General features: G+C 48.1%; 1 protein-coding gene and 1 pseudogene across 1 annotated transcript in view; one reads left to right on the forward strand and one right to left on the reverse strand.

Annotated features, from left to right (window-relative positions):
* LOC130022488 (zinc finger protein 120-like) overlaps nucleotides 1-5004 on the forward strand; it is an 89844-nt gene extending 84840 nt beyond the window's left edge. The window contains exons 5-6 of the mRNA XM_056113260.1: nucleotides 404-468; nucleotides 4967-5004. Of these exons, the coding sequence (XP_055969235.1) occupies nucleotides 404-468; nucleotides 4967-5004 (103 nt within the window). The remainder of the gene's footprint in view (nucleotides 1-403; nucleotides 469-4966) is intronic.
* Nucleotides 5005-23660: 18656 nt separating this feature from the next.
* On the reverse strand, nucleotides 23661-23771 carry LOC130022557 (uncharacterized; annotated as a pseudogene).
* Between the last annotated feature and the right edge of the window lie 2151 nt (nucleotides 23772-25922).

Raw genomic sequence — 25922 nt, forward strand, 5'->3', positions numbered from 1 at the left:
TGCAAGTTCTGGACGTGCGTTCTATTCTCACCATCCCATAATGGTCCTCAAGCAACACCAAAGGTGATTTCTGAGTACACAGTCAGGGAGAAGCCTTGAGCATCCCCAGGTGAGGATCCCAAACTAGAGAAAAAAATACTACGTACTGTGCTGTGATCAAACCCCTGTTGGACCTTTAAGACCCAAGTTATACTATTCGTGGTGTTTTATGGGGCCCCATATTTTATTCTTAAATTAGGACCTGGATCTTAGATCTTGGATAACCACAAATCTAGAACATTTCAGATGTGCAGATTCTGTTCATGCCTTTCCAGTAATTTACTCCATTTTCATAGGGATACATGCGGTTTACTTGTCATGTTTTCCTTGTCACTAATCCATGCTCCATAACTGTGAGGTTCAGGGCATTCTGGGGTGAAGCCTGCGGTGATCTCCTGGCTGAAAGGAGGAACCCTGAGGCCGGGGAGGAGAGGCATGCATGCATGTCTTGTAGGATTGGCAAGCTTTTCACAGCAATCCTTTCCAGGGACCTTCCCTTTTCTGTGGGATACTTTGGACGGTGAGAACCAAATAGATGTCCTCAGGCTGTACTGCCTGGTTAAGGATGTCCCATCCCATTCGAAGAATTCTTTTTCTTTTTTGGGGGGTGGGTGTCACACCCAGCAGTGCACAGGGGTTACTCCTGGCTCATGCACTCAGGAATTACTCCTAGCAGTTCTCAGGGGACCATATGGGATGCTGGGAATCGAACCAGGGTAAACCGTGTGCAAGGCAAATGCCTTACCCGCTGTGCTATTGCTCCAGCCCCTCCATTCGAAGAATACTTACGTTGTATATTGTGTTTCATTTTAGAACTCAATGCATGGCTTCAGGATTTGGGAACTCAATCACCGAGTATGGGTGAGCCGGTAAGATTTGCAAGTATGGAATCAATATTATAATACTAACAGAAAATGTCAGTGGACCAGCATGTTGTTTTTAAAGTGCAGGGTTGGGAATGGCTGGAAAGAAATTTAGAGTATGATGCTTGAGTTTGAGGACCCTTATCTTCACTGGGTGCTGACATCTCTGCTCAAAACCTAAAGAAAATTGTAATATGTTTCACGTAAATGCCTTGCTTTTTCATTCGATTGAAAGTTTCTACAAATTGTAATCGTGAAAATACCTTGTCTTTTAAACTGCTCCATCCACATTGCCATGTGTTTCATAGAGACCTACCGGGAATAATCCCTGGGCACTGCATGGTGTACCCCCACCCTAAATGAAAACAAAATACAGAACAGAAAAAGTCATTGATCCTGAAAAGAATCTGCCTGTGGTGAGATGTTTTCAATGGCCCCTGTGGTCAGTGTCAACAGTGTGGGATGCAGCTTTTCTTAACAAATGCATCCCCGGCTTTACTCCACATTGAGATAGAACTGAACCCAGAATTTAGTGTGTTTTATTTTATCTTGAATCGGGTGCATCAGTATTCTGTAGAGGGAGTTATTTCTGCCAGTTCATTGAGTTAAAAAAATATTTAACAAATTAATGGCCCCTCATTCATCAATTTTCCATGTGTGTCTTACAGAAACATTAGGTTAATCCATGGTATTTCTATCCACTTGTTGGGAATTGCGTTGGTGTGGTGCAAATGTTAGAAATCTATCTGCAGGTATCAATTTCTTTTGACGTGGAGACGCTTAAGGCAGAGAACGATAATTGGAATCCTCTGCTGTTCTACAGGGAAGCAGCCAGCCCGAGTGGAATGTCTCTGACCCTTCACACTGTGAAAAAGTCTCGAGTGTGGATTTGTGCCCACAGCCACACGGGAATGCCAAGGCAAGCAGGATAGCCTCTGAGGGTGATCAGAATGGAGAGAGCAACCTCACTCTGAAGAATCCCTCCCCAGGGAAAAGTTTCACAGAGTCTGTTTTTCTCAGTCCATGGACGCAAACCCCAACATTGGGGCAGACCCTTGAATGTGAGAGAGGAGCACTGTTTATAGTGAATCCTTCACACCGAAAGGCCCACAAGCAAAATCACCATGGATTAATGCTGTCCAAGAGTAAGGAATGTGGGGGAGCTTCCCCGTGTTCCCAGGAATGTGATGTTCACTTAGAAACCCACAGTGGACAGAATCCCCAAGAGTTTCAGCAGCAAGGGCGTGGTTTGAATCCGGCATCACCCCAATGTGATGCCATGAACATCCACACAGGAGGGAAACCACATACATGTAAGGACTGTGTGAAGGCCTTCACTCGACCCTCAGACCTCTTAACACATTGTAGAATCCATACTGCAAAGAAAGCATATGTGTGTGAGCAAAGTGGGAAGATCTTTGCTTACTCTCCAAACTTTTCTAGACACAGGAAAATTCATACTGAAGAGAAACCTCATAAATTTAAGGCAGGTAGAAAGGCCTTCACTCAATCCTCAACGCTTACTGGGCATATGAAAACTCACACTGAAGAGAGGCCTTATATATGTAAGGAATGTGGGAAGGCCTTTAGTTATTCCTCAGTCCTTACTCGGCATATGAGATTTCACAATGGAGAGAGGCCTTATGGATGTAAGGAATGCGGGAAGGCCTTTATTTATTCCTCAAACCTTAGTCGGCATATAAAAATTCACAAAGGAGAGAAGCCTTATGGATGTAAGGAATGTGGGAAGGCCTTTAGTTATTCCTCAGTCCTTACTTGGCATATGAGAATTCACACTGGAGAGAAGCCTTATGGATGTAAGGTATGTGGAAAGGCCTTTGTTAATTCCTCAAGACTTACATGCCATGTGAGAGTTCACACTGGAGAGAGACCATATGCTTGTAAGGAGTGTGGGAAGGCCTTTGTTGTATCCTCAAGCCTTACTCGGCATATGAGAATTCACAATGGAGAGAGGCCTTATGGATGTAAGGTATGTGGGAAGGCCTTTGTTGTATCCTCAAACCTTCTCTGCCATATGAGAATTCACACTGGAGAGAGACCATATGTTTGTAAGGAATGTGGGAAGGCCTTTGTTGTATCCTCAGGCCTTACTCGGCATATGAGAATTCACACTGGAGAGAGACCTTATGTTTGTAAGGACTGTGGGAAGGCTTTTGTTTCTTCCTCAGACCTTAATATTCATGTGAGAATTCACACTGGAGAGAGACCATTTGTTTGTAAGGAATGTGGGAGGGCCTTCCATCAGGCCTCCAGCCTAATTGCACATAGGGCAGTTCACACTAGGGTGAAATCTTATACATGTCAAGAATGTGGGAAGGCCTTTGTGTTTCGTTCTAGTCTTAGGAAACATCATAAAATTCATAGTAGATGACTCAATGCCCTAATAACAATTTTTAATGTCAACACAGGCCCTTTTCAGAAAGTCTGTTTTCTTTGTACCATGGGATGCTGTGCTACAAAAGTGCAGCCAGGGAGGTAATAATCCTGTCTATGTGTAACAAACTTTTTGTGATGTCAGTCTATAAGGGAAAGTCTATGCCAGGGTCCCCGAATTTGAACTTGATGTGTATGTTAACATGTACTTTTCAGATTTCTCGTGAAAGCTAAGAGGAATGTGAATAAAATTCAAAAAAATTCCCCTTTGCTCAGGGCTGTCAAGGTCAAGAGTGGCCGAGAGTTGTACCAGGAACTGTCTTATTCTTTGTTGTGACTCTGGCTGGACATTATTTTTTTGCTTTTTGGTTCACACGCAGAGATGCTCTGGGGTTACTCCTGCCTCCCCAATCAGTAGTTACGCCTGGCGGTTCCTGATTACCATATGGGATAGCAGGGATTGAAACTGAGCTGCCTCGTGCAAGGAAAAAGCCATCCCCTCCGGACTACTGCTCCAGCCCCTGTGACTTGGCTTTGAGGCCCTTGGTTTGGGGGATTTTGGCAGAGAAACAGCCACACCTTCGTTCTTCAGGGCCTCCTGATTCATGTTCTTTGGAGCCACATCCAGCTGTGTCCTACTCACTCTCAGCTCAATCATCCATACCTAGGGGACTCAGGATCATTATGGGGTACTGTCGTTGGAATCCAGGTGGGCTGTGTGACCAGCTTCTTCCCCCATGTCATCTCTGCCTCCCAGGTGTTCAGGTACTGGTTAACGTTGTGTCAGTATAAAGGATAAATGTTTCAGAAAGTGTTATCTTAGTTAAATGGCCCTGGCAAGGTTCTTTAGTGGAGTGCCATGAAGGCAGGTTTTTTAAAATTTTAAACTTTGTTTTTCCCGTCTTTTGGGGTCATACCCAAAATACTCAGGGATTACTCCTGGTGGTGCTCCGGGAACCCTGTTAAACCTGGTGCAAGACAAAAGTCCTGTCTGTTGTACCTATTCTTTGGCCCCTATTGGAAACAGTTTAAATGAACATTACTGTGTGTAGAAAGACAGGAAATGATGGAAGGGGCCTCTTGAATCAAATGTCTGACAAGTGCCGGGAATATGAGTTAGCTCCCCACAACCCAACAGGCCATTTTGTTCACTTGTGATTTTTCACAAGGTTGGTCACGTTCCCCATGAGTTAAATAATAATATAGGGAAAAAGTAAGTGTTATATTTAGAATTAGTAATTAGCAATTAGTCACTGCTATCACCACATCTTGATTACTTCCCCAAGATACTTAGCATCCAGTGAATTGTACCAACCTTCCTGTTTTACCTTGAATCAACCCAGCTGCGTCTTCCGTGATGGACTGTGTGTCAGAGCATTGGGTCATTGTTTGACTGAGCAGTACAGGATCAGGGGTCTTTGTATCCCCAGCCTCCCACTGTGTTGCCCACCACTCTCCACAGCTGACTCTCCCCACCTTGTTCCTTCCATCCCCCTTGAAGCACAGATTCACCTGGGTGGGCAAAACAGGATCTCTGCATCTGGACCAGGGCCCTTTAAGGCTCAGGTTCAGGCAGCAGTAGAAGTGGCGCCCCAGGCCAGGGAACTTCGGACATTTTTTCTCTTCCCGTTGTGGTTGCCTGACTCAGACTGCTATTGGTCTCATGTTAGAGGAGGAAATGGCAGCCTTCGTGGAAGGTGGACTCTAAAGACCTATTTTTTGCCAGAACGCGAGTGGCGGTCCGCAAATGGCCAGTGCCTCCCGTTCTCAACACTGTGATCGCCGGGGCTGCTCCAGCTTGGGGGGCCCTTTTTGTGCTTGTTTTTCTCTTATTTCTGATATCAGCCATTTCCTGAGGCATGAGGGATGCTTTAGGGGAACCCAGAGGTTTTAGGGGGTGCAGGGGTAGCGGTGTGTGTGGGTGATCGTGGGGGTCCCCTTTGGCCACCATCACCTCCAGCTTCATGAATGGTCAGCAGCAGGTGGGCGTGGGGCTAAGCGCAGGGACTGAGCTCGGGGCCTGCGGGACCTTCAGAGGGCAGGGCTTGGCTCTCCCCACTATCCCAGCATGGGACTTCGCTCTGCCCTGTTCCGGAGCACTTGGCCCTGGCATCACTCATGTGGAACCTTCAGATTCACTTCAAAGGGCAGGGCCCCAGCCCCCCTGTAGTTGCAGACCCAGTTGTCGTCTGTCCTTTGACTGTTGTGATATGGCAGGGCCATGTGGTGGTTCAGTTCCTGCCGGAGGCTGCAGTTTGCAAATGAAACCTTTTCAGTATCGTTATTTTGGTTTGGCTTGTGTACCACATTCAGAGATCCTCAGGGTCTACCTCAGGGTTCTTTTTTTTTTTTTTTTTTGCTTTTTGGGTCACACCCAGCGATGCACAGGGGAAACTCCTCACACTGCACTCAGAAATTACTCCTGGCGGTGCTCAGGGGAACATATGGGATGCTGGGAATTGAACCCAGGTAGGCTTCATGGAAAACAAACGCCCTACCCGCTATGTTATCTCTCCAGCCCCTGTCAGGGTTCGGAAACTACATCCTGGGTTTTCCTTGTAGATTAGTGTTCGCTGCTCGCGTGTTGTCAATCATGGACCATTGACTGGACAGTGTTCTCTGATGTTCCTACGAGCCTTTGCTCCTGTTCCAGCATCTCCCCAGCTCTCTGGGCTGCTGCTAGGCCAGTTCCTCTCTGCTCTTGTGCTGGCTTCGAGTCACAGCTTTCATCCTACCTTGATTGATGATTTCCTGGAGAAAGTTATTGCCTCATGCCCCACCTGCTCCCTATCTGCCTCTTTTACTTTGAATGAACCCCCTTTACGATTTTCCCTATGGACTGTGTGTGAGAGCATTGGCTCATTGTTTGCCCAGTACGAGACCAGGGGACTTCTTACCCGTCGTTAGCCCTCCACTGTGTGACCAGCCAGTACAGCAGCTGCTCTCCACCTCTGTGTGAGCCCGTCCCTCTTGCACGACAGATTCTCCTGGTTTGGCATAATGGTTCTCTCCACACCTGGAGTCTGACTCTTTAAGGCTGCTTGCGGAAATAGAGTGACATCACAGGGAGCCCTTCCTGGTGCTTCTATTCCTGGAAACTGGGTCAGTGTCGTTGTTCACCTGGGTAAAGGACAGAGTCGGGCCCCTGTGAGGAAGTGGGACTCTGAAGGCCGACTTTTTTGGCAGAACAGGGGTGATCTCCTGTGAGCAGCTGGCGGTTCCCCATCTCCACACTGAGCTGCGGCTCCTTGTCAGCTGGGGGCACTTTTGCACTTGTTTTTCACTTGTCCCTGATATCAGGCAATTCCTGAGGCACAGCGGATCTTTGACAGGGTACAGAGGAGGAGGATGTGAGTGAATGATCCTGGGCCAGGATCATCGACAGCTCTGCGATGGAGCATCGGCGGGTCGGTACTGGGCTGACCATGGGGGCTGTGGTTATTGGGGATGACAGACCTGTCGAGGGCAGGGGCTTGGCCATCCTGACCTCCAGCTGATCTATGTTGGGACCTTGGCCCCAGTCTCACTGCGGTAAAATCTCCAGATTCACTTGGGCAGAGTTGCAGCTCCCGCAATGCCAAAATTCCCTGTTACCATCCAGCTTTTTCAATGGCTTCTGTTGTATGATGGGGCCATCTGGAGCAGTGGATCCATAGGTGAATGGGGTTTTATTTGGGGGGGGGCTATTTTTGGTGTGGGGAATGGGGGGCTCTGCATGCCTGAATATACCCTGAGGGCTTACTCTGGCTCCTGGCTCAAGTATTTTTCCTGGAGTGCTCTGGGGGCCATAGGGATGCGTAGGGATGCAGAGGATTGACTGGTGTCAAGAAGGCAATCTTCTTATTAGTTTTACTGTCTGTTGGAACAGGAATTTCTGCTTCTTCACATCAAGTTGCAAAGCCCTGTCTAAACCCTTGTCTATTGAGGTGAGTACCTGGAGTAAAGGGTGTGTGTGTTTATGTGTGTTTGTGTGTGTAGAAAGTGGGTTTTTTAAAGAGGAGAAGGGCTGTCTCCGTGATAGAGCCACTATTCTGGGCTATGGTTGTGCTGGGCAGCCCTGCTGCCAGCCTGCAGGTGGCGCTGATGCACGTGATCTGGCCTCTGAGTCATCGACTGGCTGTGCCTGTGAGAGTCTTCTGTGGGACCCAGGGAGGAGCCCTCAGGCCAAGGCAGGGCTGAGTTTTCTCCCTTGTAACCAAGGCCAGAGCTTGTATTGCGGAAGGCAGCACAGATGTCAACCCATTTTGCCTCCCCTGGGAGGCAGAAGCATTAGGCAGTGTCCCCTAGGTGTGTCTGTGAGCCAGTGCCCGAGGGTGTGGCTGGTCAGGTCTGGGGGTTGTGCTTCTCTCCAGTGCTCACTGCTCTGACTCTTCTTCCAGGTCTCTGATCCTCAGGAAAATCAGAGTCAGGAGAAGATGGTGACATGCCATCGGACACCCCATCCCTAGGTAGGAAGAGAGTGACAAGAGAAGGTGATGCAGTGACAGGAGCGCTCAGTCTTCTTGGGCCTAATGTCTCTGATTTGTTTCAGGAAGGATTCCGCATTGTGCCTCCTTGTCGGAGGGCTCGACTCTTTCTGTATGAGGCCATGTTTGTTTCAGTTTTGTTGTTTTTGGCATTTGAACCACACCCAGCTTAAAGAGTACTCATACCTTAATGCTCAAGGATGACTCCTGACATGTCTCAGGGACCATATGGGATGCTGGGGGACGAAGGCTTGCATCTGGGTATTTTGTTTTGTTTGGAGGGCTACACCCAGTGATTCTGGGGATTATTCTTGATTCTGAACTGTGGCGTTGCACCTGGCAGTGCTTGGAGGACCATATGGGAACATCGGGTTCACAGCCCGACCTTCTGTTCTATTACTCCATACTGCTGCTTTATTTTCTTTCCTGTTTGTTTTTGTGCCACAGTGGAGGTGTCCAGGCCTTGTTTTCTCTGTGCTCTGGATTCCCACCTGATGCACATCTCAGGTCCCCCAACTGTGCTGGCCCGTTTTCGCCCTGTCAACTGTGATGACTCGGATCCTAAGACATGTGTTTCCCCTATTTTTTCCTTTCTGCTCTGAAGAGCCTTGCCTGCTTGGTCACACAGTCCCGCATTCACTCGTTTTTCTGCAGTTCTGGGCATGCGCCATATTTTTGGGTCATACACAGAAATACTCAGGGTTTACTACTGGTGGTGCTCTGGGACCCTGTTAAAGGGAAAGCAAGAGAAATGTCCTCCCTGCTGTCCTATCTCTTTGGCCCCTACTGGAAACGTTTAAATGAACTTTACTGTGTGTAGAAAGACGTTTGAAAGGATGGAAGGGGCCCCTTATTTCAAATGTCTGACAAATGTTGGGAATATGGGTTAGTTCCCCATATCCCAACACTCCCCAGGATCCCCACCTCCCAGCCCGCCCTTCCATTTACCTGTGACTATTCACAAGGTTGGTCAAGTTCCTGGATTCCACCTGTGAGTTCAATAATATCAGAGAAAAAAAATAAGCATTGTATTTGGAATTAGCAAAGTTCCATCAATCTCGTAGTCACCAGAATGATAAAAAGGATTCAGATCTGTTTAAAAGCCAAAAAAGGCTCCAAGGTAGGGTCGGAAAATATACTCTAGGTTTTTATGTGTACATACATGTAGATAGATATAAATTTGATATATATAATTTATATGATTTTTATTATGTATAATACAAATACTTCATATATTGTATATATGTATATTTAAAAAAACTGTCCTCCTGTTGTTCATCAATTTTTCTAGAGCGGGCCCAGTAACATCTCCATTTTGAGACTTCTTGTTACTGTGTTTGGCATATCGAATACGCCACGGGTAGTTTGCCAGGCTTTGCCTTGTGGGCGAGATACTCTCAGTAGCTTGCAGGGCTCTCCGAGAGAGGCAGAAGAATCGAACCCGGCTTGGCCGGGCTGGCTGCGTGTAAGGCAAATGCCTTACCACTGTGCTATCGCTCTCTCTCTCTCTCTCTCTCTCTCTCTCTATATATATATATATACATATATGTGTGTGTGTGTGTGTGTGTGTGTATGTATGTTCGTTGGTGGTACAGACCTGGCAGTGCGCAGGGATTACTCCTGGATTTCACTTTGATGGTGCTCAGGGACCGTTTGGAATTCTGAGGATTGAACCCAGATTGACCACATACAAGGCAAGCGCCCACGCCACTGTACTACCCCTCTTGTTCATACTCTGAATTTGAAATTGTGTTTCTCAAACTGCCTCCTGTGTTTTTTCTTGTAAGCAAGAGTCCACTGGTCAGGCGTTTTCAAGAGGTAGCATGTTGGCTGGACAGTGCTCTCTGATGGTTTTACAGGCTTTTCCCCTTTCCAGTGTCTGTCCAGTTCTTTGGGCTGGTGCTAGGCCAGTTCCTCTCTGCATCTCCAGGGCTGGCTTCAGAGTCACTGCTTCACCCATTCTTGATTACTTCCTCATGAAACTCAATGTCAGGTGCCTTGTACCAACTTGCCTGTTTGACCTTGAATCAACCCACATGTGTTTTTCCTGTGTGAGAGCATTGTTTCAATGGTTGACTAAGCAGTATAGGATCAGGCTTATTGTCCGTACCCCAAGCCCCCCACTGTGTGACCCACCACTCCAGCAGCTTCCTTTCCACTACTTGATATCCAGTCCAGCCACCTAAAAGCACTGATTCACCTGGATGGGCACAGAGGGTCTCTCTGCATCTGGACCATGGCCCTTTAAGGATCCTGGCGGGTGCGGAAGTGATGTCACAGAACTGGTACTTTCAGCATCATTTCTTTTTTTTATTTATTTATTTATTTATTTATTGAGTCACCATGGGAAAGGTTACAAAGCTTTCAGGTTTAGGTCTCAGTCATGCAAATATCAAGCACATTTCCCTTTACCAAAACTTATTTTTTACCATGAAGAACCCCAATAAAACCCCACCCCCCACCCCTCCCAGTCCCTGTGGGGCAGATGAATTCTAGTTAACACTCTATCTGCTTTGATTAGATTCATTGTTTCAATAAAAGATTCACCACTATTATTTAGAGTTTACCAGCCCCCCCAAGTCAGACATGCTGACAAAGCATTGTGAAGTGATTTGCTGTCTACAGCTGGGTTCAAGAATTATATGTTGGTTTTGGATTTCTGCTATTTTACTTATTGACCCTGGAAGTATTTCTACTGAAAGTCAGATAGTTAAGAAATTGGTTTCTGTGCTCTGGAGTCGTGGCCGTGCTGGAGAGCCGCTCGCGGGGGGCAACTGGTGACCTCGGTAGGGCGTGAAGGACGGACCAGAACGCCCCCCTTCCCATGAGGTTTTAGTCGCCCCCACACCCCCGGCTCATACCTGCTATCCACAAGGCTCCCATGCGGCCGCCATCCTTCTTTCCAGAGAAGAGAGGGCGAATGGGGCAACACCCTTTCTCCTCCGGCAGACTTGATGGCCTGGATTAACGCATGGTCCGTTCACTTTTCTGCTCCAAGCTGCCGGGTTCTGCATTAAGTCCTTGTGCTTCTGGGGCCGTGGCCGTGCTGGAGAGCCGGTCGTGGGGGGCAACTGGTGACCTCGGTAGGGCGTGAAGGACGGACCGGAACGCCCCCCTTCCCATGAGGTTTTAGTTGCCCCCACACCCCCGGCTCATACCTGTGGCCACAAGGCTCCCATGTGGCCGCCATCTTTCTTTCCAGAGGGAGGAGGGTGGAAGGGACCAACACCCTTTCCCCTCCGGGCAGACATGATGGCCTGGATTAACGCATAGTCCATTCACTTTTCTGCTCCAAGCTGTCGGGTTCTGCATTAAGTCCTTGTGCTTCTGGGGCCGTGGCCGTGCTGGAGAGCCGCTCGTGGGGGGCAACTGGCGACCTCGGTAGGGCGTGAAGGATGGACCAGAACGCCCCCCTTCCCATGAGGTTTTAGTCGCCCCCACAGCATCATTTCTATTCTAGTTGTGGTTGCCTGGCTCAGGCCGCCATTGGTCTCGTGGGTAGAGGAGGAATTGATGACTCTTTTGACAGGGGGACGGTGGAGGCCCATTTTGTGGCAGAACACCTGCAGCCTCCCAGTCTCCTGCACTGTGAGTGGCAGAGCTGGGGTACCTGGGGGCGTGATTCGTGCTTCTTTTTCACTTGTTCCTGATATCTAGGTGGTTCCTGAGGTATGGCAAAGGCTTTAGGGGGACCCAGAGGCTTTGGGCAGTGGAGTGGGGGCTGTGCCGGGATGCAGGGTTTGCACGTGTGAGCAAGTGATCATGGGAGGTTCCCTGTAGCTAGATCACCTCCACGTCGGGGAAGGGTCAGAAGTGGTTGGATGCAGGGCTGAGACACCTGCCCAGGGCGGGGCTTAGCCCTCTCAAACCTGACAGCACTGGCCTGTGCTTGGCTGTTTCCAGAGCCTTTGGCCCTGGCATCACTAGTGTAGAACCTTCAGATTTACTTCAAAAGGCAGGGCCCCAGTCCCCCTGCAGCAGGAGACCCAGTTCTTCTCTGTGCTTTGATGGACTGTTGTAATGGGAAAAGGCCACCCAGTGGCTCATTTCCTGTGGGTGGGTGAAGTTTGCAAGTGAAACTTTTATTTTTTGCTTTGTGGGTCACACCCGGCAATGCACAGGGGTTACTCCTGGCTCTGCACTCAGGAGTTACTCCTGGCGGTGCTCAGAGGACCATATGGGATGCTGGGAATCGAATCCGGGTCGGCCACGTGTAAGGCAAATGTCCTACCCGCTGTGCTATCTCTCCAGCCCCTATGTGTCGTTTTTTTAAAGAGAAATAGTTGACTTCTGTGGTGTGTGGTGTTGTTGGGGAAAGCCTTGATCAGGGTCACTCCTGATGCGGTGGAAATAATTAACTTAGAAAGGTCCAGAGCAATAGTACAGCCAGTACGATGCTTGCCTTGTAAGCGTCCAACTCAGGTTCGATCTACGTCTGTTATTTCACATAGTCCCTGAGCCCCAGTAGGACTAAGCTCTGATCCCAGAGCTGCAATAACCCCTGACCACTGCCAGTTGTGGTCCAAAATTGAAACACCTGGACACACACAGATATACACACATACGATGTGAGAACAATGAAAGAGATTACTAGTATTTAAGAGAAAATATGGAATTCTGCTGCATAGAAAAAAACAGGTAAACAGAGAAGGAGGCTTAAGGACCTGCTTCAAATGTTTCACTCTAGAATTTGTCTTTACACATGAGTGATGGATATTAACCCTAAGTGTTTTAGGCTTGATCAGTGAATTGCCAACTTTTCTTCCCCTCAGAGAAGGTTGTAGTACTCCTGTGAGCACCCCCAATCCCCTGAGTTTAACTTTAACTCATAAAGTCAAACATTCTGGTGACTCTGGTTTTGTATCTGTAGTCATTTCTTTCCCCTCTCACCTATATAATCTATAATCTATAGAGCAACGTCTTTGCTTCAAAAAGGAAAAACGTTAATATGAAGTGCTTAATATTTAAGGGTTACTTGACTTTAAAATATATTTACTCCTGGGCATCCATCATAATTACTTGAATTATGCCGTATTTTCTAACCCCCAAAAAATGGATCCCACCGAGAATCTCTGGTTTGACCTGTGGCAAGCATCAAAGCTAATTTGGCTTCAATATGGGACAGTCTAGAAATCATAAAGCATTGTCTTGTTTCCAAGCCTTCATGACCTAAAAGATCGGACCCCATGGGGTAACTGGGCCCAGGACTCCGTGTGGAATTTATGAAAAAGCACAGTCATCTTTTAACATTAATTCCTGAACCTAGAGAAGTAAGTTTTGAAATGTTTCTTACTGTGTGTATCCAGATAACTGCACATATTAATAAGAAGTGAACTTAATTCTTTAATATGTGCAAACAGAGAAAGCGCAAAGCAATACAGATCTTATAACCCCTGAGTGAATTTCTCAGACAGAGTGTCTTCTTGAGTTAATTCCCCCCCAAATAATTTCCTCTGTTGAAAAGCTTGACCTCTGTAAATGGTAAATCACAATACATGCAGTCCGGTACCTTGATCACCCTCAGATGTTCTATAAGTATGTGTTGGAGTACAAGGAGCTTAGGTTTATCAGGTTGCATCCATCACAGTGCTCCCGAGTCACTCCCATTACTTTGTCTGTAACCACTTCTATGCTCTTTTCCCCAACCACTTTGTAAGGTCTCATCCTTCTAGGACACTGAACTTGTACTGTAAGTTAATATTGCCTTTTTCCTCTCCTTATATCTTTTGAATAGTTTACTTTGATACAATGGCCTTTTTGTATAGATATAGGAAGACAATTAATATTATGCTTTATAACTTAGGATTTAATTGGCTTTGAATATTATTCACTCCTGGGCATTTGCATTCTATACTTAAGCCTCAGTTGCCCTCACTTCCTAGAACCCCAAAAGCAGGTTCCCAACGTGGGACTGGATGGAACCAAGGCAAGCCGGTAAGTTATGTGCTACCCTGGCATCGAGATGGGCCAGGCCAAGGTGCCACGATTCTTAACTATAAGTTAAGAGTTTGATCATAGGCAAATGCTGTCATAATCCAAAAGTAATGACGAGACTAGGACCGTGCTGCTAAGAATAGGAAAGTTATCTGGCCTGAGCACTGCAGTCTGAGATCGAGATGGCCCTGGGAGAGCAATTCTATAAGCTCAAAGTATTTCTTACTGTGTCCATAAAAATGATTTATATTATGTATGCTTATATGTTGGTCGGACAAGGAGAGGAGAAATACATCCAGGGAAATCTGTTCTAGGGTGGGTTGATCTTTCCTAGAAGCAGTTTTCCTGTGTGTCCTGACTAGCTTGGATGAGACTGAACCTTTCTCCCCTTCAAACTGCCTTCAGTAAATGATTTCAGTATATTGAGGCAGTTTCCCTTATCTCACAGGAACCTAGCTGGTCTTAGGTAAGCAGATCTCAGGTGCTAAGCCAGGCCTGATCTTGGGGATGTAGATAACTGGCTCCAGGCAGGCTGATCTTCGAGATGTAGGCTCCAAGCTCTAGCAGACTCGTCTTTGATGTGTTAATCCAAGTAGCTTGTAAGAGGTGAGTCCAAGATTACTGGCCTGCGGATGTAAAGAAACAATGTGGATGTAAAGAAACTATGTATGTTTGCTGCCTCCATGTTCTTTCTGTAACTCCTTTTGATGATATCACTATATTGGCCCTTTAGAGGTACCATGATGTATATAAGGGGATTTTGGGTGCTCTTTGGGGGCTCTCTCGGGGTGCATGTGCTTGAGGACTCCTGAGGCCTCCATGACATACATTTCTTGCATGTAATAAATTGCTGCTAAGACCAACCAGCTTAGCCCTCATTTCCTTCCTTCGCTTGACCATCGCCATAGACCTCCCTGGAGTGGGGAAAGGGCCTGAGACTACCGAACGCGGGCGGCGGGAGAGATAGACCGCCGGCTTTTTATTTTTTGTGTGTTTACACAAGTATGCTATTCGGTTCTGAATTAAAGGTCCACTGTGCACTGGCCATCAATTGTTGTGGTCCCCGTGTCTTTGTTTCTTGGAGAGATGGAACACCAAACGCCTCATACCATAGGACCTACTGACTCACTATTCTTCACATCTGGCAACCTGGGAAGAGCGCCTCAGAATTCACACTTGAGTATTTGTTGTTGTTTCGTTTCATTAGAGTTACCTTTTGAAGTTGCTGTAAGGTAAAGAAGTTGCTGTATTTTTGGTAAACACCCTGCTTTGTCTGTGCCTTATTCCTGCCTCTGCGCTCAGGGATCACTTCTGGAAGGGGTCAGGGGCCCATATATGTTCTAGAGTATTGAACCTGGGTCAGTCAAGTGCGAGTTGAATGTTTTACCTGCTGTATTACCACCCCAATCCACAAGATATAATAATCATGGTTTAAAAGTAGACTCACTCCAGAAATTCCAGTTGTCAGACACACGTAAAATCATGGTTCATAGTGAACATCCTGGATATTTGGATAATTTCGTGATACAAGACACTGTTTACATGGTTTTCAGAGCTATCCCTGCAAAATAGGAGCAAGTGATGGATGAGGCTCATGTGCAGATTCGGGATTACAGTAAATCATGACCAGGATGGCCTACGTCCAGCAGATCAGACATGGGACTGCCTGGGGCTCACCTGAGCCCAGAAGTGACCTTGTTCCCTAGAAGAGAGCTCGCAGGCACATGTTCCCAACCATTCTGCAAGAGGGCCGCTGAAGTTTTGTCCACGCTGAGTCCCTGTGGCTGGCCCCACAGCAGAGCCACTAATGGACCTACTGTCACTGTCACCTGCAGGGGCCGTCTCTGCATGGGACCTCCTGGCCTCAGAGTTAGTCCCTGGCCTTAGGGACCTTCCTGTAGGGCCTATAGTGGATTCCCAGGGCTTGGGCAGGGCTGCAGTCTCCTTCCCTGTAGGCTGAGACTAGTCCTCCTGTCCCAACAGGCAGCCTGATCACAATCCACTTCTCAGTCCCCTGGAGAGGCAGGAGCATCTGACAGTGTATCCCTGCGGATGGGTCTGTGAGCCAGTGTCCAAGCGTCTGGCAAGTCACTACATTTTTTGCTTCAATGCAGGGACTTCTGGTCAGGTGAGGGACGGGGCTGGCTATGCTCCTCTGGTGCTCACGGCTCAGGTCTTTCCACGGAGCCTCCTGCTGATCCACAGGAAAAACAAACGCAGGACATGGTGATGCACCCCCTGCCATACCATCGTCAGGAATGAGAGCGACAAGATGACTCAGTGCAGTGACAGGAGCGCACAGGCTTCTCAGGTCTTGGGTGGTTTCAGGAAGGAGACTTGGGATGTGGCCCTGAGCCTGAGTGTCTGGCTCTCTGCTGGTTGAGGCCATGGAGCCTCAAGCTCCTGGATCCAGGCATCTGTGCCAAGTTCGTGCTGCCCTTCATCCCCCTGGACTGTCCATTATGGAATGATCTGCGCTTTAATTTCCTGGCTTTTTCGTTCATCTTCCTTATCTGTCAGGTGTGTAGAATAGTCCATGGGAATCTCGGCCTTTAGTCTTCCTGTATGTGCCTCACCAGGGTGACTGTTCAGCCTGCAACTCCGGATCCCCTTTTCCGGAGCAGCCAGACCCCCTCTGTCCTCTCTAACACTATGGTTATCTTTGCCCTTGGATCATTATATGTTTTTGAGTAACTAAGAAGTTTATCCTTGTTTAGGTTTTGGGCCCAGTCATAGTCATACGTGACTCCTCGTGGGTCTCAGGTGTAACTCATGGCCGTGCGCTCAGGAATTGTACCGAGGTGTTCAGGGATCTGAGACCTGAACCTGTCTGCCTCAAGATAAGCACATGGTCTCTCTGCTGTTCACTCGTGTTTCTTTTAGTTATATTTTTGCCTTTGTTTTTAAATAGAGAAGGAGTCCATATCAAAATTAATTTGGGTCACAACATGTATAGCAGGGAGCGCACTTGTATTTTAGGCTGCTGACCGATTTTTGATCCCCTGCATTCCATATGGCCTCATTATCCGGTCTGGTCAAAACACAAAACCCAAAACCTATTTTAGGTAATGCCAAGCTCCTCACAGTGATCACCCAAAAGATCTACCCTTTTCTGTGGGCCTGTTTGGACTGTGAGAACTATCAAGATGTCCGCTATCTTCTGGGCCTCATTCTACTATGCACGGAGTAACTCTTAACATTCTGTTTTATTTGATTTCAGAACTCAAACCCCAAATTTGGGATTCAGTATTACCACATTTTGATGCAGTACAACAGGATCATCGATTACGAGTGAGCTGGAAAGATTTTCATGTTCAGAATAGATATTATTATGCGGGTGGGATTTTCATTGGACCAAGCATGTGGCTTGAATGGGGGCACCTGGCATCCTTTGCCGTCAGCAGATCTCCAGACTCTGGACACCGCAGGGAGGAAATCCACAGCCTTATGCCAAGAGTCATAGGTTCTTAGCCTCATTGGGTGCTAAACTCAGTAGTTTTAAGATTTAAAGACATTCTGTTTTTTTAAATACCAAAATAATACTGAGTTTTTCTTTTATAGAATCTAAGCAAAGTTGGACATTGTTGAAAAGAACTGGTTTGTTGGCCGTAGTAATAGTGTAGTGGGAAGTGCACTGTTTTGTCCAGGGGTGGAAACCAGATTCTATACCCAGCACCCAATATGTATGGTCCGCACAGCCCCAGTAGGAGTGATCTATGAGCACTGTTTCGTGTGACACTCCCCCAACAAATAAATACAAACAAAAAACCCAAAAACCTCATTCATCCTGACATTAACTCAATTAGGTTCGATGTCTTCAATGGACCCTGTGTTCTCAGCTTTGTGGGGATTCAGCTTTGCCTTCGTACATGCATCCCGAGCTCCATACTGAACCCAGACTCGGGTGTATTTTCATTTGCTTGAAACTGGTGCTTCCATTTTCTGTATGTGTTCTTCATTGTGTTGAGAAAGAAATGTTAATGATCAACACTTCTGATCAACACTTCTGTCAATTTTGTCCTTCTTGCAAAAAGATTTTGTCATTCCAGGAAAAGCCATACATGTGTCGGTAATTGTATTTGCCCGGTGGAAATGTTAGACACGAAACCTGCAGGGCTCGACATTTGTTTGACATGGAAACTCTCAAGAAATCAAGAAATGATTGGAATCCTCTGCTGTTCTCCAGGGAAGCTGCCAGCCTCAAAGGAATGTCTCTGATTCTGTGCTTAATGACAGTCTCTAAACACTGCAATCAGGGATGATTTAAGCACACCCTGTACAGTCCATGTCTGCATCCAGTGTTCTGCATTGCACAGATGAGTGACATCATTTTGTTTGTGTTTCTTTTTCTGGATAACTTCACACAATACGGTATCTTTTTATTCTAACCCTGTTGCTGCATAAAATCAGTAATTCTAAAACCTAAAAAAAACTTCTTTGTATTCATTTGTCTTTTTGCTTTTTGGATCACACCCAGCGATGCTCAAGGGTTACTCTGGGCTCTCCACTCAGTAATTATTCCTATTTATGCTTAGGGACCATATGGATGTCAGGGATTGAACCCGGGTCGGCCAAGTGCAAGACAAACACCCTACCTCTCTACTATGGTACTGACACCCCTAAAACCTTTTAAATACAGGTGTAATACTGTGATTTTACATTTGATAGACAGCAAAGTCAAGTGGCGATTGTTGAAAAGAACATGATGGTGCAGCACTGTTGATTTTTCATTAGGAAGGGCACTTGTTTTGCACCAGAAAAGGAACCTGGACTCCATCCCAGCACCCCACATGTCCCCCAAAGCCCCAGAAGCAGGAGTCCCTGCGCAGTGCTCCATGTGACCCTCTCCCCACCTAAGTAAACAGAACAAGAAACAAAAACCTCATCGATCCTCAAGAGGAATCTGCTTCAGGTGAGATGTTTTCACAGTGTCTGTCTTGGGTGTGTGGGGATGCATCTTTGCCTTCGCACATGTATCCTTTTCTCCACACTTAGTGAGAATCAAACCCAGTCTCAGGTCCCTTTTATTTTCAATCTAACTGGTACTTCATTTTTCTGCAGAGGGAGTTATTTCTACTTACTGTGTCTTTTCACTGAGTTGAAAAAAAATTATAGCTATGTGACCCGCATTGGTCAAGTTTGCTTGTGCGACTTATTGAAACATTAGTCATTGCTTGGAAAATCCACTCACATGTCAGAATTTCAACCGAGGGGGTTAAATGTTAGAAACCAACCTGCTGTTGTAGAATTTTCTGGAGAAGGAGACTCTCAGGCAAAGCACAGTAATTGGAAGCCTTCTCTGCTGTTCTTCAGGGAAGCAGCAGCTTGGGTGGGTTGTCTTATCATGCACACTGTGACAGAATCTCGACTGACCAGTTGTATCTTCAGCACCATGAGGATACCAAGACAGGTGGGATATCTTCTCTGGGTGACCAGAAGGAAGTGAGCGCCCTTGCTGCAAAGAAGCTCTCCCCTGGGGAAACCTACTCAGAGACTGTTCTGCTCAGTCCATGGACACAAACCGCCCCAGGGGAGAAGCCCCTGGATGGTGGGAGAGGTCACAGTTTATAGAGAGTCCTTCACACTGACATTCTCATAAGCAAAGTCACCATGGTACAAACCCGTCCAAATGTAAGGAATGTGGAGGAACCTTCCCAGGTCCTCGACACCTTGACGTCTCCTTTGAAACCCACAGAGGTGGACAGAATCCCCAGGAATGTCAGCAGCAAGGACAGACTTTGAGTCCAGCATCACCCCAGTGTGACCATGTGAACATCCACACAGGACAGAAACCATATACTTGTCAACAATGTGGGAAGGTCTTCCATCAATCCTCATACCTTATTATACATAGCAGAGTTAATACCGGAGAGAAACCATATGCATGGAAGGACAGTGGGAAGGCCTTTGCTTCTTACTCAAGCCTTTTATTTTTTATTTTTATTTATTTATTTATTTATTTTTTGCTTTTTCGGTCACACCTGGCAATGCACAGGGGTTACTCCTGACTCTGCACTCAGGAGTTACTCCTGGCGGTACTCAAGGGACCATATGGGAAGGTAGGACTCAAGCAAGGCAAATGCCCTACCCGTTGTGCTATCTCTCCAGCCCCTCAAGCCTTTTTTAAGCACAAGAAAATGCATACTGGAGAAAAGCTTGTTATATGTGAGGTTTGTGGGAAAGCTCTTCGGTACCCGTCACTCCTCATTACACATAGGGAAATTCAGAGTGGAGAGAAACCTCATAAATGTTGGTGTTTGGTAACGCCTTCACTCAATCCTCAGCCCTGACTATGCATGTGAAATCTCATTCTGGAGAGAAGCCTTATATATGTCGGGAGTGTGTGAAGGCCTTTACTTGATCCTCAAAGCTTACAGTACATAGGAGAACTCACACTGGGGAGAAACCACATACATGTACAGAATGCGGGGAGACCATTGTTTACATCTCCACCCACGTACTACATCCTCAGATACTGCTCGTATCAAAAGGCTTACACAACAAAACTTTATGTACGTAAAGAATGTGGGAAAACCTTGTTTCCCTCTGATCTTTGGAAACATCGTAAGATTCATATTGAATGACTAATAAAAAATTACAATGTCAGAACAGGACCTCTCAGTAGAACCTCTTTTGTTTGGCCAAGGGAGTGGGGAGTGCAGAAAGTGTACTTCGTGGCTGCCACAAAAGTGCCACAAGCACAATGTTTTGAACATCTCAAATCTACAGAGTCCCCAGAACTCTGGCAGGGAGTAAGAGAATGTGTGGGGTTCTTCCAAATGTACAGTGGATTGCGTGTTCACCTTGCACGTGGTCGACATGGGGTCGACATGGTAGCATCCCATATGGTCACCTGAGCACCGCCACTAGTAATCCCTGCGTACCGAGCCAGGAGTAACCCCTGTGGAACATCCCATGTTACCTCAGAAAGCAAAAAATGTGTGGAGGGGGAAGATGTGTGAGGATGACCATGATGGGGAAAAGGGTCATGAAAAGGAGACAGAACTCTGAGAAATCTCTTGGCTTGCCTTGGCCAAGCTGGGTTCCATCCCCCACACCATAGAAAGCCTTGCACCCCCCCCACACCTTTAGTTCTGCTGTGGCCACCCCCAAATAAAGCCAGGGCACAGGTGTGGCAGTGTTGGGGGCTGCAGAGTTGGGCAAGGATCAGGGGTCTCTCTGCAGAGAGCTTGGAGAGTCCTGGGGAGCTTCAGTAGGTTCTGGAAGGGGGAGAGGGCCGGGGTGGACATTCCTGAGAGAAAGGACCCTGGGCAGGGACGAACACGCTCCATAGCGCCGTCTTGTGACGGAGGGGATGAGGCGCGTCCCGGGTTTATGGGGAAGATTTCCAGAGCTGGGTTTTGCTTCAATGATTAAGGATCAAGCCTCAGGCAATAGAGCAGGAGGAAAGTGGGTAGAAAAGCGCTCCCCTTGCAGCAGTTAAACCGGGTCCGAACCCAGGCACCGCATATAGTTCCCTGAGCAACTACAGGAGTAATTAAGGAAAGAACAACCAGGAGTCACCCCGGCATATTGCCGGGTGTGGACCCCAACCAGAAACTAGCAAACGAAAACCATAACCTCAGCTTTTTTGTCAGCGGATTCCTTCACCTCAGGCCTGGGATATCGAGCTGAATCTTGCTTTGACCTCACCAGTACACATAGAACAGAGAAAGAACTTTTATTGAAATGTAGGGTGATGAGGCATGGGGGTGACCAAGAGAGGAAACCTTTCAGATGGGGTTCTTCGAGATAGAAGATGGGGGGCGGGAGGCAATACTTTGTGCTCAACACAGGTCAATTCCCGGCATTATGTAGGGTTCTCGAGTGTCCGCAGTAGGTCTGCTGTGGACACAGACCCCTCTCCCCAATAAAGAACCCAGTGTCACTTGCCCAGAGAGTCAGTATGGTGGGTGGGGAGGGGACGAAGATCATGTTTCTTTATGTTGCTTCAAACCCCACTAGGAATAGCAAATTCTGGACACCTAATTAAGAAACCAGAGACTCTTGTGGGGTCAGTCAGTGTGTGTGTGTGGGGGGGGGGTTCTGGAGGGCGGCAAGCATCTGTTTCGGGGGGCGGGGCACACAGTAATGCTCAGGGGTTGGTCCCGCCAATTGTTAGATATTTCTGTTGGCGTGCAGGGGTCTATATGGGCTGCAAGAGCTCCAAACCGATGCAAGGCCACTGTTATCCCACTATGGTCCCAGGCTGCGTGTTGGATTCTTAATGAGCCCCAGCATTGAAGCAAACCCGATGGCTGGAAATCTTAAGGGTGGGGAACTCAGGCAACGGGAGTTCCGCTTAACCGTCACGAGATGCCGCTGTGGGGCGGTTCCACAGCGTAAAAATTTCCACCCTTGGGTTAGCTTCCATGTTAGGTGTGGGGTAATTAAGGATTCAGCATGCAGCCTGGGGCATGCAGCAGAAGCAGAGCTCTTAGGGCACTTGTCTTGTGTTCTGCAGACTTGGGTACCTTTGCCGGTATCCCATAAGAACCCCCAATTATGACAAGAGTCATTCCTGAGTACAGAGCCAGTTGTCACCCCTGAGCATCATCAGCTGTGCCCCTCAAAACATAAAAAAGGAAAGAAATCAGAGCATCCTTAATCTGATGTCGGCAGATTCCTTCGGTTGGAACCTTAGTGGGGTACCGAGATGAATCTTGCTTCCACATCCCTCATTCTCACAGAATGATTGGAGAATACCGTTAAAAATTTAGGGTGTCATGTTGTGGGGTACACAATAACAGGAAACTTTTATGAAGTAGTTCAGCCAGAGAATAAACAGAGGGGGTTTAGAACTTGCCTTACTCAGAGAGAGAACATGACATTTTTATTTAAAATTTTCTTTTCTTTTTGGGTCACACACGGTGATGCACAGGGGTTACTCCTGGCTCTGCACTCAGGAGTACTCCTGATGGTGCTCAGGGAACCATATGGGATGCTGGGAATTGAACCCGGGTCGGCCGTGTACAAGGCAAACGCTCTGCCCGCTGTGCTATCTCTCCAGCCCTTTATTTAAATTTTTTAAAAAATGGAATCTTGCCTTCCTTGTGGCAAATGAGCTTCAATCCTAGGCATTTCTAATGTTCCCCAGAACCTTGCGGGCCCACATCAAACCCCCATAAAAAATTAACAATCCTAAGAAACTCACTTTCCTGTGCCCCACCCACTCCCTAACTGCTTGTTTTCCCCAGATCAACCCTGTTGCAGTTTTCCTGATGGCCTTGTGTGTGAGAGCATTGACTCCATATTTGACTGGCCAGTAAAGCATCAGGGGGGACTTCTTATCCGAGCTCCCACGCTGACCAGTTACTCCAGCAGCTGCCTCTCACTCTCTTATTCGACTCCATCCCCCTCAAGCCACAGATTCACCTGGGTGGGGATAATGGTTCTCTTGCACATCTGGTGTCTGGCCCTTTAAGGCTGCTTGCAGCACCGGAAGTGACATCACAGCGGGGCCTTCCTGGTGCTTCTCTTCCTGGAAACGGGTCAGAGAGTCCTTGTTCACGTGGGTGAAGGACCAAGTAGGGTCCGAGTGAGGAAGGGGACTCTGAAGGCCGATCTTGTCTTGCTGCAGGTCGGGGGTGGCCTCCCATGAGTGCCCCACGCCTCCCCATCTCCACACTGAGCCGCAGGACCGCCCCAGCCTCACGCGCTTGTTTTTCTTGTGTTCCCCGATATCCAGGCGATTCCTGAGATATGATGGAGTCTTTTGGGGGTGCCAAGCTTTGGGAGGTTCCTAGGGGGCTGTAGTGGGATGCAGGGGTCACGGGTGTGAGTGCGTGATCCTGGGGAGCCGCTGTGGCCACGGTCGCCTTCAGCTCTGCTTTGGGGCAGCCGGGTGGGCGCGGGGCTGAGCGCGGGGGCTGCGGGCCTTGGGGTGCAGGAGCTGCCGAGGGCGGGGCCTTAGCCTTCCCGAACCTTCCAGCTGACCCATGTTGGGACCTTGCCCCAGTTTCGCTGCTGTAGAATCTCCAGATTCACTTTGAGGCACCGAGCGCAGCCCCCCAAAGGCAAGAGACCCTTTTGCCGTCCAGCTCTTTCATTGGCTGCCCTCGTGGGTCAGGCTGGGATGGTGGATCTGCAGGTGTCTGGGTTTGCCAATGATAATTTCCTTTTGGGGCTATTTTTGGCATGGGGAATGGGGGGCTCTGCATTCCCGGAGATACCCTGAGGACTTACTCTGGCCCTGGCCTCAGTTGTCATTCCTGGCAGTGCTCTGGGGGCCGTGGGGATGCAGAGGATTGATTACTGTCAGCAACGCAAGCATCCTAACAGGTTTACAGTGTGTTGGAATAGGAATATCTGCCTCCTGACATCAAGTTGCAAAGTCCTACCCAGACCGCTGGCTATCGAGGTGAGTACGGGGGGTAAAGGGTGTGTGTGTGTGTGTGCGCGCGCGCGCTTGTGTGTGTTCATGTACTGCTGGTAAAAGTGTATGTCTGTAGAAAGTTTTTTATTTTTTTTTTTGCTTTTTGGGTCTCACCCAGCCGATGCTCAGGGGTTACTACTGGCTCTGTACTCAGGCATGACTCCTGGCGGTGCTTGGGGGACCATGTGGGATGCTGGGAATTGAATCCGGGTTGGCCGTGTGCAAGGCAAACACACTACCCACTGTGCTATTGCTCCAGCCCCTGTAGAAAGTTTTAAAAAATTTTTATTTATTTGCTTTTTGGTTCACACCGGTGATGCAGGGGGTTCCTCCTGGTTCTGCTCTCAAGAATTACTCCGGTGGTGCTCAGGGGACCATATGGGATGCTGGGAATTGAACCCAAGTCGACTACTTGCAAAGCAAACCGCCCTACCCACTGTTCGACCACTCCAGCCCCTGTTTTCTTTTTTTAAGAAGACAGGGGCTCCCCCATGCAATCATAACCCAAATGGTGGCTCTCTCACGGGGCCAAAAGGGGGCGTGGATGCACGGGATTTCCTGGCCTCAGAGTCCGTCCCTGGCTGGGCCTGTGAGAACCTTCTGTGGGATCCGGAAAGAGTCCCCAGACCAAGGCAGGGCCAACTTTTCTCACTTGTAGCCAAGCCCAGAACTTGTGTCGCGAAAGGCAGCACAGATGCCAACCCATTTTGCTTCTCCTGGGGAGACAGAAGCATTAGGCAGTGTCCCCCAGGCGGGTCTGTGAGCCAGTGCCCGAGGGTGTGGCTGGTCAGAACTTGGGGGTTTTGCTCCTGTCCAGTGCTCACAATTCTGACTTCTCCTCCAGGTCTCTGATCCTCGGGAAAAACAGAGGCAGGAGAAGATGGTGAGATGCTGTCGGACACACCAACCCCAGGTAGGAGTGACAAAATGAGGTGATGAAGTGACAGGAGCATCAGGCTTCCCGGGCTGTCTGTCTCAGTTGCTTCAGGAAGGATCCTGCCACCTTGTCGGAGCACTTGGCTCTCTGCAATATGAGGCCACGTTTGTGTCAGCTTTGTTGTATTTGGCTTTAGGACCACAGTAGCTCAAAGATTACTGGTGCTCAGGGATGACTCCTGACATGTCTCAGGGACCATATGGGGTGCTGGGCATCAAAGGCTGGTGTCTGGGTATTTTGTTTTGTTTTCGGAGCCACACGCAGTGATTCTGGGGATTATACTCTTGGCTCTGCACTCTGACATTGTACCTGTTACTGCTTAGGAGACCCTATGGGACAGCGGGTATCACCAGCCCTACCCACTATCCCCATCCCATTGTCCTGTTACACAGTCATGCTGCTTTGTTTTCTTTTGGTATTTATTTTTGTGCGACAGGGGAGATGCTCAGGGCTTCCTCTTGGCTCTGTGCTCTGGATTTCCACCTGATGTGCATCATGGGTCCCCGGTGCGCTGGCCCTGTTTGTGCCCTGGCAGCTAAAGGAACTCGGGCCTCAGGATACATGTTTCCACTGTTTTGTCCTTCTCGCTCTGGAGAGCTTCTCCTGGTCTATCACACAGTTCAGCATTCATTGGCTGTTCGGTTTGCGGTTCTGGGTATGTGCTGGTCCCAGGGAGACAGAGCAAAGGATCTCTGGGGCCATCAGAGCTGTTGGGCTTAAGACACTTTGAGAGGCATTTGGGGTGGCCCTGAACCATGATCAGAGTTCAACAGGCACATATGTGCATGCACAGCTTTCAGTCGGTGGCTGGACATTGAGTGTCCCCTTCTCCCTAGAGCATGGGCTGTGGGATGCAGGGGGCGTATGTTTTGTGTTTTGAGCTGAAAGCAGGGTTACTCATTTGGGTCACAATG

This window comes from Sorex fumeus, unplaced genomic scaffold (genome assembly GCF_029834395.1).
Source record: "Sorex fumeus unplaced genomic scaffold, SorFum_2.1 ptg000019l, whole genome shotgun sequence".
Taxonomy (NCBI): domain Eukaryota; kingdom Metazoa; phylum Chordata; class Mammalia; order Eulipotyphla; family Soricidae; genus Sorex; species Sorex fumeus.